At 37.3% G+C, this 15,283-nt stretch overlaps 1 protein-coding gene across 1 annotated transcript; it reads right to left on the bottom strand.

Moving 5' to 3' along the window:
- Positions 1 to 190: 190 nt before the first annotated feature.
- Positions 191 to 4,742, bottom strand: LOC145766016 (phosphatidylinositol-binding clathrin assembly protein LAP-like). Its single transcript, XM_082577668.1, has one exon. It carries the CDS (start codon positions 4,710 to 4,712, stop codon positions 2,808 to 2,810), a length of 1,905 nt encoding a protein of 634 aa, XP_082433794.1. The 5' UTR covers positions 4,713 to 4,742; the 3' UTR covers positions 191 to 2,807.
- Positions 4,743 to 15,283: the final 10,541 nt, after the last annotated feature.

Here is a 15,283-nt window from a genome sequence, read left to right on the forward strand (position 1 = left end):
CTCTGATGAACAGTTGAGACGAGTTCGTATACATACTTGGATCGATAATGTGCGATTCACTGTTGATGACAATGTTTTTTACGGCTTTGGACTTGCATCTCCAACCAGAATTTATAGATAGTCGGTGGATGAAAAAGCCAGAAGCCCAACTTTCAAAATGAGAGTGGTGAGAACTTTCAAAAGACTACACTGAAGTTGATGGGATATTTACTACGTTAAATCTGTACGATACATACAACAGTCAAACATACATATCGATCGGTCCACACAAACAGTCAAGCACATTCCTACTCCGTTATTGCAACGTGATTAGACGTTAAACCAACATACGGTAAAAGCAAAACTACAGAAATGTTTTCGTAGGATTACCAGGTAGCAAAATCCATCTTCCAAGCGCATTTTTTTTATTGATTTCACGTCTACAAACGTTGAAAAAATTTAAAAGACGGATTTTGCTACCTACCCAGACTGAAAATCAGTCGCATTTTACATTGATTCAACGTCTACTGACGTATCAATGTAGCCTACTTCTTGTTCATCATTTCGGTCAAGCAAGCTGTTCATAAATAAAGCGTGTCAACACAAAACAATGCGGGTAATAATTGTATGCATGTTACACATTTATCGTAGAGTTTACATTCGATAAAGTTTACATAGACAAGTATCTCACCTGATATAATTTGGTCACGGTGATAATGCAGGGTATGATAACATAGCAGAATGTAAATGATACATAAAGTTTAATACTGGGAACACATTTTCGTAAATACTATTACTAAACTTTTTTTTGACTCATTAATTTCTTTTATGCTTTGAAACCGTTCGACAGAGCGTTTTTATGCTTTGGCCAGTAATAACATCACATAACTAGGGGTAACAGTAAAGCAAGAAGTGTCTTTCCATGTACAGGAGTCTTTGGTTTGATGTGTGGCTTGAAATATAGAAGAAAACAAAATTTATCAAAGCTGAATGGACTGGCTAGAACTTCTAATCAAAAGTAAAAACGAGATTTTTGAACGGGAATTCAATCACTAATATTGGAATTTTAATCGTAATCACTTAAATTAAACAATGGGCAAATATTCTACAGTACATTAAGCCCTTGTAGCCTGTAATTGCATATTAAGTTATGGGAAGCTCAGGAATCGTAGCAATGGATGCAAAGAGCTTTACTGTATCAACTTTTGAATTTTTATTACTCATTTTATCAATGAAGCGTTTGATTGATCTTACTACGGCTTGCTTCACCAAGCTACAGTTGTCAGGGATACACTCTACCACTAGTACAAGTTTCGTTTTGGCTGAAACCTGCGGTGCTATGCATACCAAGAAAAGGAAATGCCACTTTCGAAGAATTGCACCACACAAGGAACTGTTATAAATTAAACAACAAAAAACACAAAATGTAAACGTTGATTTGTCTGTATCACAATAGTAGGTTGTCAATCACAGAGGAGACGAGCTCATCCAAATAATTTTAAACCGAAAAATATACTTTACATGTAAAAGAAAATTAAAAAAAAATACTTTAATGTCAAAAGCCAAAAACGAAGACTTTATCCTTTTTCCTGGCATTTAACATTTAAGTGTAGGATTACTATTTCGCAACCACAAGCACAGTGAAGCTTGCATCTTAAAACAAAAGACTTAAATTTATATATTTAATAGTAGTAGCATGGTTAAAGCAACACCTTGAAGACATAACGCGCGCTTGAAAGGCAGCGCAAAATTTTGAAATAATTTTAACCCAGTTTGAAAATAATATTGTCTGTGCATGACCACAAAATACAATAAATCATTTAAATTTCCGGTCATGGCTCATCTGCACACGCTGATCTTAGTTGTAGAGACAGTTGGAGGAAATGCTTTTCACAATGAAAATAACAAGGTTGCTATAATTTATGAACTGACATAAAGACAAATCATGCTCTTTAATATCATGAAGCAAGTACACAAAATCAGATAAGTTGCAATAGCAGAATTTGCAAATGAAAGAATCTATGCTTTTTGAAATTTCATCGCTAATACGCATAAAATCAAGATACTGTACATATGTGCTACATCAGGTTCGAATATACAATACATGGTATGTATAACTATTTCCGTGATAGAAGTCTTCCATAAATAATGAGATATATCTTCTGGGATCCAAAAGCAAGTGACTAGAGAAGCCTGGACATTACATAATATTTGAAGAAAACATTGACACAGACATGCCAACAGCATTGAATAAATTATTGTCTACTTATCAAGCTTCTCACAGTCAGGTGTGAATTAAGTGTTGCAGGTGTCTTATTCCATAAATAGTTATACATACATTCTCAGGTAATTTTGACAATTGATGCAGATTGCAGAATCAAGTTTGTAATTGTTCTCTGCAAAAATATGTGATGTTTCAAACTAGAAACAAATTGACAAAATGTACTCTTTTTTTTATCTTACGAGTCAAAAAATATATGTGGGAGGGACATGAAAAAACGCATTAGATGATAAAACATATGAGCCTGTACAATATTTCAATAGAATTATTTTGAGGGAAAAGTCATTTATAGCACTGACATTACTTGTGAAATGGCTTAAACCGAAACGTGTTCTTAGGTAATAAATCCAACATAAATCAACTAGCTGGTGTCAATGTAAGCAAACAACTTAAAAATGATAAAATTAATGGGAAAGCATATCTGCTGAAATGATAGTTAGTCAAAGAAAAACAATTTTTAGGTGATATGAAGTTACAACTGACTCTTCTTTACGTCAATAGAAACTGATTTCACCTTTTAGTTGGAACAACAATGATTGGAACAACTTTACATGGAGCCGAAAGGATTGTTTGGGTTTAATGTGCGCATTGGGGGTTGTTGTTGCTGCTGAAGTGGTTGTTGGTACGCCATTCCGTATGCCGGTTGTTGAGGGTTCTGCATCGTTGCTGGCATCATTGTGTTCATTCCAATCATTCCGCCACCATACATTGGCATTTGCTGGGGTTGAGCTGCAGGGATCATTCCAGGAGCCACTGCGTGCATTGGACTCGAGTTGTAAGTAATTGGACTTGGCGTCAAAGTTGGGTTATAATTGGCCCCTCCCGTCAACTTCTTTTCGCCTTTTGGTTCAAAATCACGATTCGCCTTTTGACCACCCACACTCAAATTTGCCACGACATTAGCAAGTGAAAATTCAAGATCTTTCTTGTCATTGCTTTGAGTCAACATCTGACTTACCAGTTGATCTTCACCAAGTCTAGTTGGTTGCAGCAAACCCGATGAAGCCAACTGTTGATTTCCATCAGTAGCAGTACTGTTGAATGGAGAATTGGCAAATAAATTTGGCTGAGTAGATGGTATTGTTTGTTCGAATCCAAATGCATTTCCAGGTGAGCTTTGAGGTTGGGCACCCCAACTTTGAGCTTGGTTCGATCCAAACTGTTGAGTGGGCTGCATCCCTATACCAAACCCTTGGGGTTGCTGCTGAGGTGCACCAAAGTGCTGCTGTTGTGTAGGCACAGAAGAATTGGCCTGAGGAAACCCAAAGTTTCCTGTCGAATTTGTATTACTTGGCACTGCAGATGATGCAGAAGATCCAAATATTTCCAGCAAGTCTGATGAAGCAGATGCGGTTGATGTTGTTGGTTGCTGGACAGCAGGTGCTACAGTTGCCACTGGTATATGATCTGAGTGTTGTTTCTTGAGTTCTTCTTCTCTTTGTTTTTTATATGTTTCAAGCCTAACCTTTTCTTCAACTAGAGCTTGTTGCTGGGTGTTTTCATCCAGTTTTTGGAAAGAATTGCTAAGAGCATTGAGTGTACCCATATGGGCATCTGCTGATACTGGCTGCTTTGAATCCATTTTCTTCCCTTCTAAAGAAGCAAGATGTTGTTCTAGAGCATCAAGCAAACTGCTTGGAGCTGTTGTTAAGTCTGGAATATCACCCTTGTCTATGCCAACTTGTTCTGCAACCTTCAACATTTCAGAGACTTTAGTCATTCGTGTTAAGAATTTCTTGTATGCTTCAAGAGCTTCTTTACATTGATTTTTCTTCATTGAAAAGTATTTTTCAAGCAAGTTAATTACACCTTCATTGTAGCAAGCAAATAGTCGAATCAAATCTTTAAACAGAAGCATGAATGCAGCATTGATCACTCCATTTGTCAATTCATTGGGAGTAGCGTTGAACTCCAATAAATAATCAAGCAATTGTTGCAACACCGGTAGCGCTTTGAGTAGTTTTTCTCCTTCTAGTGTTCTTAGCAACCCATCTTTTCCACGACGTATGCGTGTGAAATCATATGCCAGTGTTCGGTAAGCGATTGCTTTCTGATTAAGATACTCTGAATACTTTCTTATATATGTTGACATATCATATCCTTGCACACCGGCTTTATCTAAAAAGCTTCCCAGAGCAAACAAAGAGTTTCTTGAAGCAAGATGCTGAACGAATTTTTCATTTCCATAGCACATCAAATGATGTGTTGTTATGAGAGATTTGAAAACTATCACCCACTTCAACTGCTTACTTCGCTCTACCAGAATATCTGCAAGTTCTGGAATGTTGATGTTTGGCTCGTTAGTTAACGAGTGCAAATAATCCAAGTGCTTCTTCTTGGGGCCCATAACTTCACTTGTTGATGCTTTACAAACACTTTTTGACATGTCAGAGCCAATGATCGTGTGCTGAGCAGCAACAAATCGATCGCCAATGCTTTGTCCAGCCATCATATAAAATTAACTGACTTGAAACTATTTAATGTAAAGTACGGTATCTAAAATAAAACAAACACACATTCACCATGTTGGTATGGGCATGGCACTGAACACTTGAGTGTTGTATTTCAAGGACTTAATGTTATGAAGCACTATCACAAATATGTGCCCGAGTCCCAATTTTTTTCAAAAAGACATGTTGCCCACTGGCCCCTAATGGGTTATATTAGGAGTGGGCTATACATGGGTCAAAAATACTTTTTTTGTTATTTTTCACTGGGGACAGTTTTTTTCTATTCCATTTAACCTATCTCAACACAAAATGACAAAATTCTTGATCTTGTATCCAAGAAAAAAGTGTGCAGAGCAAAAATCCAAAATGGCCGCTATTTTCCATGAAAAATCACATTTTTAGCCATAACTTTGCTATTTTGGGGTTGTTTTCTCTGGTTCTGGTGTCCAACCCTATGTTTGTGGGGTCAGGCAATCTGTTAGTGCATATCAGAAAAGTCACTGACGATTGGAGGTTGACTTAATACCAATTTTTACAAAATTTATCGTTTTTTTCACCTTTATTGGGTTTTCTTTAAACACAGTTTCAATTTCAGGAGCATTGTTTAAAATGTAACATGGTTTTCTCCGAGAAAAGACCCAAGTTCCTGAAACTGTCACAGGGACAATCTGTTGCTCCATGGTGTCCTGAAGGTCATCAGTGCCAGGTGGTCGCTGCCAAGTTTCATCTCTTATGCCAGTACGCATCAGATGATCCACTCGAAATGTTGCATCCCTATTGTCGTCAAGGTAAAACCCAGCGTACCATCTTTTGTTTTCTCCCACATCCCATATGACGGCAAGTGACTGGTTTGGCTGGAACACCAGGCCTTCATTATACTGACCCTCTGCCTCTTTAGCTCCTGTAAGTGTTTGCACTATTTCCTCTTCACAAGGGAAGACTACTGCTTCCTCAACCTGGAAATCATCTCCAAGGAGTACAGTGAGGTTCTCAATCATCTCCTCTTGGGATACCTTGTTGACCTGGTAAATATCTCTGCGGATATCTGCTTCATGTTGGTAGGTGACTCTCTAATATTGGATTTCTTGCCTTAAGAATGTCTTCAGCTCAGGTGGGGTTTAGAAACAAGAGTTTTTACTTCATGGACAAATGTAATTGTAAAGGACCCCATGTTTTTTTTCCATTTCACAACGAGTTGGTCAATAAAATCACTGGCTCTCACTTTCTTTTGTAAATTCTCTTTCAACCTTTGCTTTTTCTTCTGTTTCTGCTTGTAGCTTCAGGTCACCTCCATTAAATCTAGTTGTTTGAGAATAGTACTGGTTGACCGCTAAACTTCATTGATTCTTCAAGGTCATCTTTGATCCTCTTTGCCTTGAACACCATGTTTGAGTGTTTGGCCGATTGTGAAGCAAGATAACCAAACTTGGCCAAGTACCTCTCTGCAATCTGCATTCCAGCAGTTTGTCGAAAGGTTTTTTTCGTTGCCTGATACCAGTGTATGGAGAGGAGTTGCTCAAGCAGCATTAAGATCAACATCCCAATAATTACGCTTGCACTGCAGTTCTACTTTTCCAGCCTGGATGCACAATTGCACATCTCGCCAAGAAGAAGATGATCGCTTTGTGGAGCATTGTCTTCCATTTTCACATGTGTCCATTCTACATAGTTGTCCCGGAAGGTGTGTATCTTGTTTTCAGCAAAGTCACTGCAGAGCTGAAGAAGGATGTCAATTAACAAATCCTGGTTTGCTCGTTCCACTCAGTCAAGGAAGGGCATTGTCACTTGGTATGTAAAAGTTGCAAGTGCTTTGAATCCTGCTATGATGAAATCATTCTCAAGGTAAATTTTACAAGCTCTAACAAGATTATTAAGCGGTGTCTTGGAAAGTAACTGCTTCATGTACGGAATGTAATCATAGACTGCACCTGCCTGATATTCAAGTCTGGTAAAACATCGCTCTTTGTAGAGACTAAAGAACTTATATACTTCAGCTTCCTCTGAAATCAAAGCAAACTGTTCTGCTAAAGATGCTGTCTTACCATCTCCCTCATGGGCTAGGAGCTTTATAAGAGCTGCCAGAGCAGTTTCAACCACAGATTTTTTTCCGGACTTTGGAGGTAGGCTGCAATGCTGGCTCTCTCTTTACACTGAGTTTACGAAGACCAATTTTGTTTTCGAGAGCAGCCATAGCTGTGAGATTGTCTGTATCAAACCGTTCACATGTATGGGACTTACAAAGCAAATGATATGGCACATGCTTTAAGGCCAGTTATTCTGCAACACATATCTCAATCTTGAGACTTTTGCTTGCGGCTGCTGTCTTGAGGGCATCAATCTGCTCCCAAAGACGTACTGCAGTCATGTGAGGGTCATTGGCAGCTACCTGCAGTCTCTTCATCGTCTCAACAATAAGGGCAACTATTTAGTCTCTATGTTCAAAGGCAAAGAAGAGAGGACGTAGAGAGATCATCTTACATTCAGTGTAACCATCATTAAAAAATTTTAAGATGAGAATCACCGAAGTAAGATAGATGCCAATCACTATCTATTATCCTACTTCTCTGTGTAGTGTCAAAGTGTAGAGTTAATTTTATTGTGGGCTTCTTATTTACAAGGGCATTTGCAGCAGCTACTTCCTGCAGAGTGCCTTTGAAGTTTTTTATTGGTTTAGCTGAAAGCAGGACAATTTGATACAGTTTGTAGTCTGCTGATGCTCAAAACAAAAACCACGAAATAGGTTTAAAAAAGTGGGTAATTTTGTCAAACTATATCATAACTCTACACGTGGAAGTTAAACCTTACTTATTATAGCTTAAACAGATTGCCTGACCCCACAAACATGGGGTAAGACACTACAACCAGGTAAATATGTACCCCAAAATAACCAAATTATGGCTAAAAACGTGCTTTTTCAGGGAAAATCGCGGCCATTTTGAATTTTCGCCCTGCACACTTTTTTCTTGGAACTTAGACCAAAAATTTTGTCATTTTATGTTGAGATAGGTTAAATGGAAGACAAAAAACCGTCCCTAAAGCAAAACTAAAAATTGCCCATTTATAGCCCACTGCTAGTTATATGTTAGGGTTAGTGTTCAATTGTTTTATTTGTATCAACAGCGCACGGGTACAAAGGATTGACACGGCGAGAGAGCACAAACAAACATAGCCAGGTCGAAGACTTATAACTGCAGACAGTGCACACCGTTTCGACCTTCCGGTCTCCTCAGTGCAGTAGGTACACTGGAATGGCCATGGAGGTTTATACCTCCATGTGACAATTTCCTATTTGTGGTACGTAAGCAGTAAGCACCAAAAATAGTATTACTGCCAACAATAGGTCAATAAGTTACAGGTTATATATATGTCAAAATTATAATATTTCTGTTGGTAAATTTTAGCCATCACAACAACACATGTCTATATTTTATGTCTTTCAGCCTGGTAGGCCTATGCTTTCTATACGAAAGTTACATTGAACAATAAAAAAAATGTGAAAAAAAGTAACTGTCTTCTGGCAGATGTCAAACCCATAACTATGCTTGATATGAGCGACTTTGTTACATAGCTTTTAATGCTGCAAACATATACATATAGCCTATTTGTAAATAAACTAAACAATATCACACCAAATCAAAAAAAATCAATTTATTAAACTATAGAGCTTTCGCCACACAAGTGTGGCCTCTTCAATGTAATCTGCAACAATAATAAAGACTGCAAGTTACCATTAGGATGATTATAAAATTTAATGAAAGTGTTAAAAGATTTCAAAGTAGGTAAATTGTGTAAAAATATCATAGAAAAGATCAAATATATATATATTATACATAACTATAAGACTGTAGGCCAATAGCCTAAATAAGATGATCATAAACATGTATAATAAAAAATCAAATCTATTAAAATTGTCCAGGGCTTTGGAGCCGGAGCCCTGGAGCCGTGCATTTGAGCAACTTTTTATACAATTCCTTTCCCTCAAATAACAATTTTCCTCCTCTATCGATGATTATCCTCTATTCCAAGGTAAAGATACAAAACTACTGTAGGCTATATACGATAGGGTACTGGGTACATACCGTACGGTACTGTTCATAAAATCAAGCAGCCCAACGCAACCTCTTAATATACCAAACGAAAAAACTGACATTATAAACAAAGAGTATGATAGAGAGAAATATACGACATAACACTATTACACAAGTGTTTCTAAGCAAACTTGACTTATACACTTAGTTGCTTGGTCGTATCTAAAGTTGATTTGGTGGCCATGCTTAATTTACTTTCGTGTACGTAACCTTTAAATTTGCATCGCATGCACGTTTTAAACTTTTGTAGTTTTGCCACCTTTTCCTTTTGTTGGTTTTGTTCCCGTTCACTAATTGTAACTTTATCATTGCTGTTGTTTTCCAACAAAGAAAAATAAATTGAATTGAAAATTATATCTTCAGAAAAATTATATCTTAAATTTTTCTGAAGGTGTTGCGACCGTGCCAAATTTTTTTTTTTCAACTCAATAACTTACTTCGGTCACAAGCACGTTTTTAACGTTCGCGTTTTGTCGCTTCTACCTTTTTCTCGACCTTTGCTATGTTGACGTGTATTGTTTTGATATGATGGTCAGAAATAAAAAACAACTGAACTGAACTGAATTGAATCGAATTGATTTACAGATTACAGTTACACTTCTTTTCTCAAATTTCTAAAAGTTTTGGTAAATTTGGCAAGAGTTGCCAGATGAGTTTGAAAGAAATAAACGAAAATCTCAAAAAACTACTCTTTGAAAAAAAATAAAAAAATGCAAAATGTATATTATGTCAAGTCAGAAAAGTCAATTACAGACAAAAGGAATTAATTTTAATTTGTACAATCAGGTTGCTCAAATGCATTGACAGTTTTTCACTCCCGATTTTCACCAAGCAAGATCAAGCATTTATTTTTGTAGCCTATAAATAAATGCAATCAGGTTTGATTTGATACTGATATAATTTTTTTTAAATTACCAACGAGGTCTTGTTTCCAATACTTTGGAAATATTGACTCCAAATTCCACTGCAAGCCCAAACCATAAACCACAATTCAAGTTTTTCATACTATTCCTTATACCTTCCCTATTCTCTGTGCTCAGGGCCGGATTTAGCTCATGGGGGGCCCGGGACACTTTTAGATGGGGGGCCCCAGTGCAAACATTTTTTTCAAGCCTACGGCGCGAAAAACACCTCTACGTCTACAGTAGCATTAATCCAGCACTGCACAGCACAGCATTTTGCAGAAACTTTCAAATGCAGAAAAAAAAAAATAACACAAAATCACATTTTTTCCACGTAGGGTGACCCTTCAAAAGTCGGGGGGCCCGTGGCACTTGCACCCTCTCCTCCCCTAAATCCGGGCTTGCCTGTGCTGTCTTGAATAGAAAAGCATATTCTTAAACGAAAAAAATACTTTTTGCGAAAGAAAACTGAAAAATAGAAGGAAGCATACAAAACTAACAACTCCGCCAAATTCAGCGTAAATATTTGTACCCAAGCTGAAAGTTACTGGCACAAATCAGACTTCAGTTTCAATCCGATTCACTCTTTAGCTGAAGAAAAACATAACATGGCAACTCTCAATATGAGTTGTGATGAAAAAAACTTCATTTTTTTTATTTTTTTTATTCAGGTCACGTATAACATTTTCAAGTGTGCAAGGGTTAATCGGGTTAATTAGTAGCTTCATTAGGGTATACGCAGTGGCTCCGAGAGGAGGGGAAGTCGGGCCAGTTTCCCCCCTAGCAAAACATTGTAAAGGAAAAACGAGTAGTTTTTTGTTTTTGCACTTTTGAGGGGGGCCCATTTTTAGTGCTAAAGTAAAAATGTACCAACTAAATAATCAACAAATTCTTAAATGAAGTGCGTAGTTCCAAGCATTTCTCAATCATTGTAAATGTCACTCTCGATGCTTCTCATCAAGAACAAATCATTTTCGTGTTAAGGTAGGCGATGTTGCACAGCTTCAAGATGTAAAATCTGAAGCTGAAATGATTTCTGTATCACTGAACGGCTTCGACTGTATTGATAGTTTCAACTTGAAAACTGGTGCTGTTTTAGCTTAGCGGGAACTATTTTTGCATGGCAACTGAACCTTAACTTCAAAATCTGCATTGGCCAGGCATAGGAAGTTGTATTCAACATAAGTTATTTGGGAAAGTTAAAGATATCAGTTATAGGGACAAGTATCAGTCCAAGCACGATTAAAGAAAGTAAATCCTGTATGTTTTTTGTTTATGAATCATCATCAGTCATCATCTCCGCCTGCAGAAGATTGCGCATCAACATGAGTTATTTGCTTCCAAGAGTGGCGATTTTGAGCAAGCTCGCCCAGTGTCGCCAAGTTGAGTCCGGTCCTTGATTGGATGTTGTCTTGCCATCGTTTTGGTTGTCTGCCACGTTTTCTTTTTTCTTCTACTTTTCCTTCTGTGCAAACTTTGCTGATTCCGAATTGTGATCTTTTAGTGTGGTCGAACAGTTTTAAAACTTTTGATTTTATTATTGCTGCAATTGGATGTAATTTTGTCATAGTTAAAAGATCTTCTGTTTTCGTGTGGTCAAGTAGCCTTTTGGTGGTCATACTTCTCATGATGTGATTTCGAAGGTAGTGACTTTTTTCTTTATTTGAGTTTTTTGTTTATGGATGTTGTTGCTTCGGCTAAATCTAGTTGGAATTTGTAATGTTGCCTACAGACAGCGTTGTTCAAATGTCTTATCATTTTTGGAGTAACTGATTATCTGTAAGCTTGTGGCATCTTTAAAGGTAGGCTATAGCCCAGTCAGAGGAAAAATTCTGAAAAATCTAAAGAAAGCTGTCGTATCATCTTGCAAAGAAAATTGACTTCGAGAGGGTAATCAAGGCATGGTGCAGTCAAACCCAATGCTTTACATTACCCTTTTGCAATTGAAGCTCTAAAGACGTTTCTTAAATGCATCAAGTTGGAACCAACAAGAGCTTGATCGTAAGCTGAGTCAATGCTAAAGTAGCCTACAACTAGCAGTTTTAAATGTTGTGACTGCTTTGCATTATGTGGATTACGGTCCTAAACAAGATTCACTGATGAATTTAATGAAATTAAAGGAAGATGTAGCCTAATGCGAGTAAGAGAAAGCTGAGAAAAGTAGGCTAGGCTACTACTCGCAAGCTAAAGTTGCAGTGGCAATTATAAATTTAAAAGAAAATGATTTTCTTTTCATGAGGACAGAACGCTTTTATAACTCCACAACTAGCTGAATCATTCGAAGGAAATGTATTCTACCGTACATTGCAAAGGGGATTCGATAGTTGTTAGAATTGACAAATGTATCAACAAACTCAAACATATCGTCGATGAGTTTGAAGTTCCATGAAAATTTCATTGATATGTCTGTTGTGCAGTTGCGGGCATGTGGGACAAATTTAAACCATTTGTAGGCTACCACAATGACATTTTTCAAGACATTTTGGATGAGTTGGTACTTTTGACAGAAAGCCACACAGCAAACTTCAGTTGCAAACCAAAACGAACCACCCCATATTTCAAAGGTTTTCCCAATAGTTTTGTTATGATTTTTTTTTTGTGTTGCGGTAGCTATCTCCAACGGTTGCGCTTTGAGAACGTAGTTTTAGCAATTCCTGAAATTTATAAAGAATTGTTTGCGCTCCAGTAGGCCTATGACTCAAAACCGATAGAAAAGCCTAACTATACATGTTGTGCATCAGTTCAGACGTCGCAAAATTTTATCATTTGATGCTGTGATCTGTAACTTTGCATTGCAAAAAGTCCAGAAAGGGTTGAATTAAATCAAGGATGTCCAAAGTCCGGCCAGCGGGCCAACTCTAGCCCACGAGACGTTTTTGTATGGCCCGCGCCTGTTGTTGTACAATGTGTTATTTTTGGTCTGCAGACACACAAAAATCATATAAATTATTGTGGCTGTTGGCCCGCGAACACTTATTACCAAATCTGGCTCGCGTGGGAAAAAGTTTGGACACTCCTGAATTAAATGCTTGGTTGAACTATTTTCGTTGCCTGTAGGCCTATTGTGTGTTTACAAAACTTTCTAGACAAAATAGTTTGCCTCAATGGCATTTTTGCTGCAAGTGTAATCCAGTGATTTATTGCTGATTTTTACATTGAACGAAGTTCTTTTCATGCTGAGGAAAGTAGGCTAATTTCAGCTTAACACGAACATGCAACGCAAGATACAAATTAGTTGTATATTTGCTAACACATATTATGGGGCCCATTTTTCGTATTGTTTCCCGACCAGTGCTGACTTCTCTCGGAGGCCCTGGATACGACGAATGTTTTAATGTAACATTTTTAACCATTAGCCTTGATAGAAAATCCGATTAAATTATGTTCTCCGTTGCTGAACATGATGCGAGTTTGTTTTTATCTTTGACCATCACAATGAAAAACAATATAGGCTATGCCAAACATAGCAGAAGTCAAAGTTATATAATAAACCGTCTTACTGAGAATGGCTGATGGTATCTTAATCTTCAGACTGAGAAAAAGCTTCTTTGAAAGCTTCATCGTGGCAGTTTCGCATAATTGTCGACATGAAATGGGATGGAATGGGATGAAAGACACATTTTGGGGTGGAAGATGAAAAATGTCACGGATGGAAAGGGATGGAAGATTTGCATGATCGGATGAAAGACAATTTCCATCATTCCATCTCAATTTCATCATTAAGTTTGCATCACCATATAAAGACATACAAAAGTTATAAAATTATGTTAGTGGAAAGGGAAAGTTTCCGTTTGATTAAGCCTACGTTTTTTTTACAGAAATATGTCGAATTTTTCCTATTGAACCAGCGCGGCTATTGGTGGACGATTGTTCAAGAAAGAAAAGTCAACAATATTTACATTTTGTGAGTATAACAATAACATACTTTCACTTAAGTTTAAACATGTATTAGATGCACTAACTACTAGTAGGCTAACTACATTGAAGAACTTCGCTCTTGAATGATTCTATTTTTGTGAACACTTAAACAATTAATCAAAGAGTGAGAAACAAACAATGACATCATGTGGCAGCATGCAAAGCGCTTTGAAAATTAAAACTATAATAATAAAACTAAATCAATTAATCAAGTTTATTTCCGTGAGGCCTAGCCTATAGATTCACATACCTGTCCGGTGCATGGTAGAAAATTGATAGGCCTACATCAAACACATACTTTTTATCTATGCGGAAGCTATAACACTGTGGAGTCATTGAAATAAAGTATAGGATAAGGTCTTTTAAGTCAAAGTTTTCTCCCAACTTTAAATAAAACTCAAGCGATAGAAGAGTGAATAAGCTAGCATAACAGTAATTACCGCAAAAACACAACAAAAAAGCAGCCACTACTATACCTTAATCCGCAAAAACCTTGTTGACGATACACCTGCAAGCATCGAAAAAACAAACAATTCTTTATGTGATACCTTCAGTCATCCACCCCTGATGTCAGTGGCGCGGGAACTGTTTTTCTCTAGGGGGGGGGGGGGGGGGTCTGAAGCTGCCGTAGTGTTGTGACATATAGCTGGTGACCTACAAACGAACACAACGTGACGAAAAAAGCAATATCATGTAGGGGAGCTACAGCCCCTTGAGCACCCCTACTTCCGCGCCCTTGCCTGATGTATCACATAAATTGACAGAACAAGAATAACATCTAACTTACTCCAACACATTCTACCTCGCTACGCTCCCTGCCCAACAAGTGTTGAAGTTGAGCCGAAATGAGACTATGCATTCTTCCAGGGCTGTGCAGTCGGAGTCGTAAAGTTGGCTGAATTTTGGTGTGTCCGGAGTTAGTCACTTAATTATCTCTAAGTTGTAAGCTCACTTTTAACAACCAAACAGATCGTAGGCGTAATCCTCAGAAAAATATTGCTGTAAAATTTTTATTTGAAATTTAGCTAAAAAATTTGCAGATAGAATATAGAAGAAATTTTTAAGATGAAACGGAAGATTTCTATGCTGAAATGGAAGAAAATCTCAGGATGGAAGAAGAAAAAACGTCTTCCATTTCATTCCATACCATATCCTGCTTGTTGAGGCTTTAAACCATTGATGCAAGTTAAGAAACCGAGGTTCACTGAGGAAAGTTCTCGCTTGTTGTTGTTGAAGTGTTGTTTGTGAGTTATTCCATCCACTATAGTTGCCGCTGAATAGAGAGCAGTCCTTGAAGTGCATTGCTCAAGCGCACACCCCGAGAGTCGAACCAGAGTCGCTTGACCTTAAGGTTTCTTTGTTTATAAAGTAATTAAGGCGCTTCACCAAAACCTTGGCCTACTTATAGAAACTTTGAATAGTTTTCTAAGGAAATCCTTTAAGCAAATACGAATTTCAATAATTGTTTTTGGTGAGTTTTTGTATTGTTTTAGCCTGTATAGGCTAGCTTTGCATAATATATGATCTTTTAATAAAACTTTAAAAATGCTTCTAAACTACTTCCACTTATTACCAGTTGAGTGCGCAATGTGTTCATTTAGTTAGACTTTAGAGGGATTGTGTTATTTTCTAAATTTTTGGGAGCCGTAAAACTTTTTATTTCTC

Source organism: Aplidium turbinatum, chromosome 3 (genome assembly GCF_918807975.1).
Source record: "Aplidium turbinatum chromosome 3, kaAplTurb1.1, whole genome shotgun sequence".
Classification (NCBI taxonomy): domain Eukaryota; kingdom Metazoa; phylum Chordata; class Ascidiacea; order Aplousobranchia; family Polyclinidae; genus Aplidium; species Aplidium turbinatum.

What these genes read in the sequence shown, in the direction of transcription:
- LOC145766016 (XM_082577668.1), bottom strand. Translation starts at nt 4,712, where the DNA reads ATGATGGCTGGACAAAGCATTGGCGATCGATTTGTTGCTGCTCAGCAC.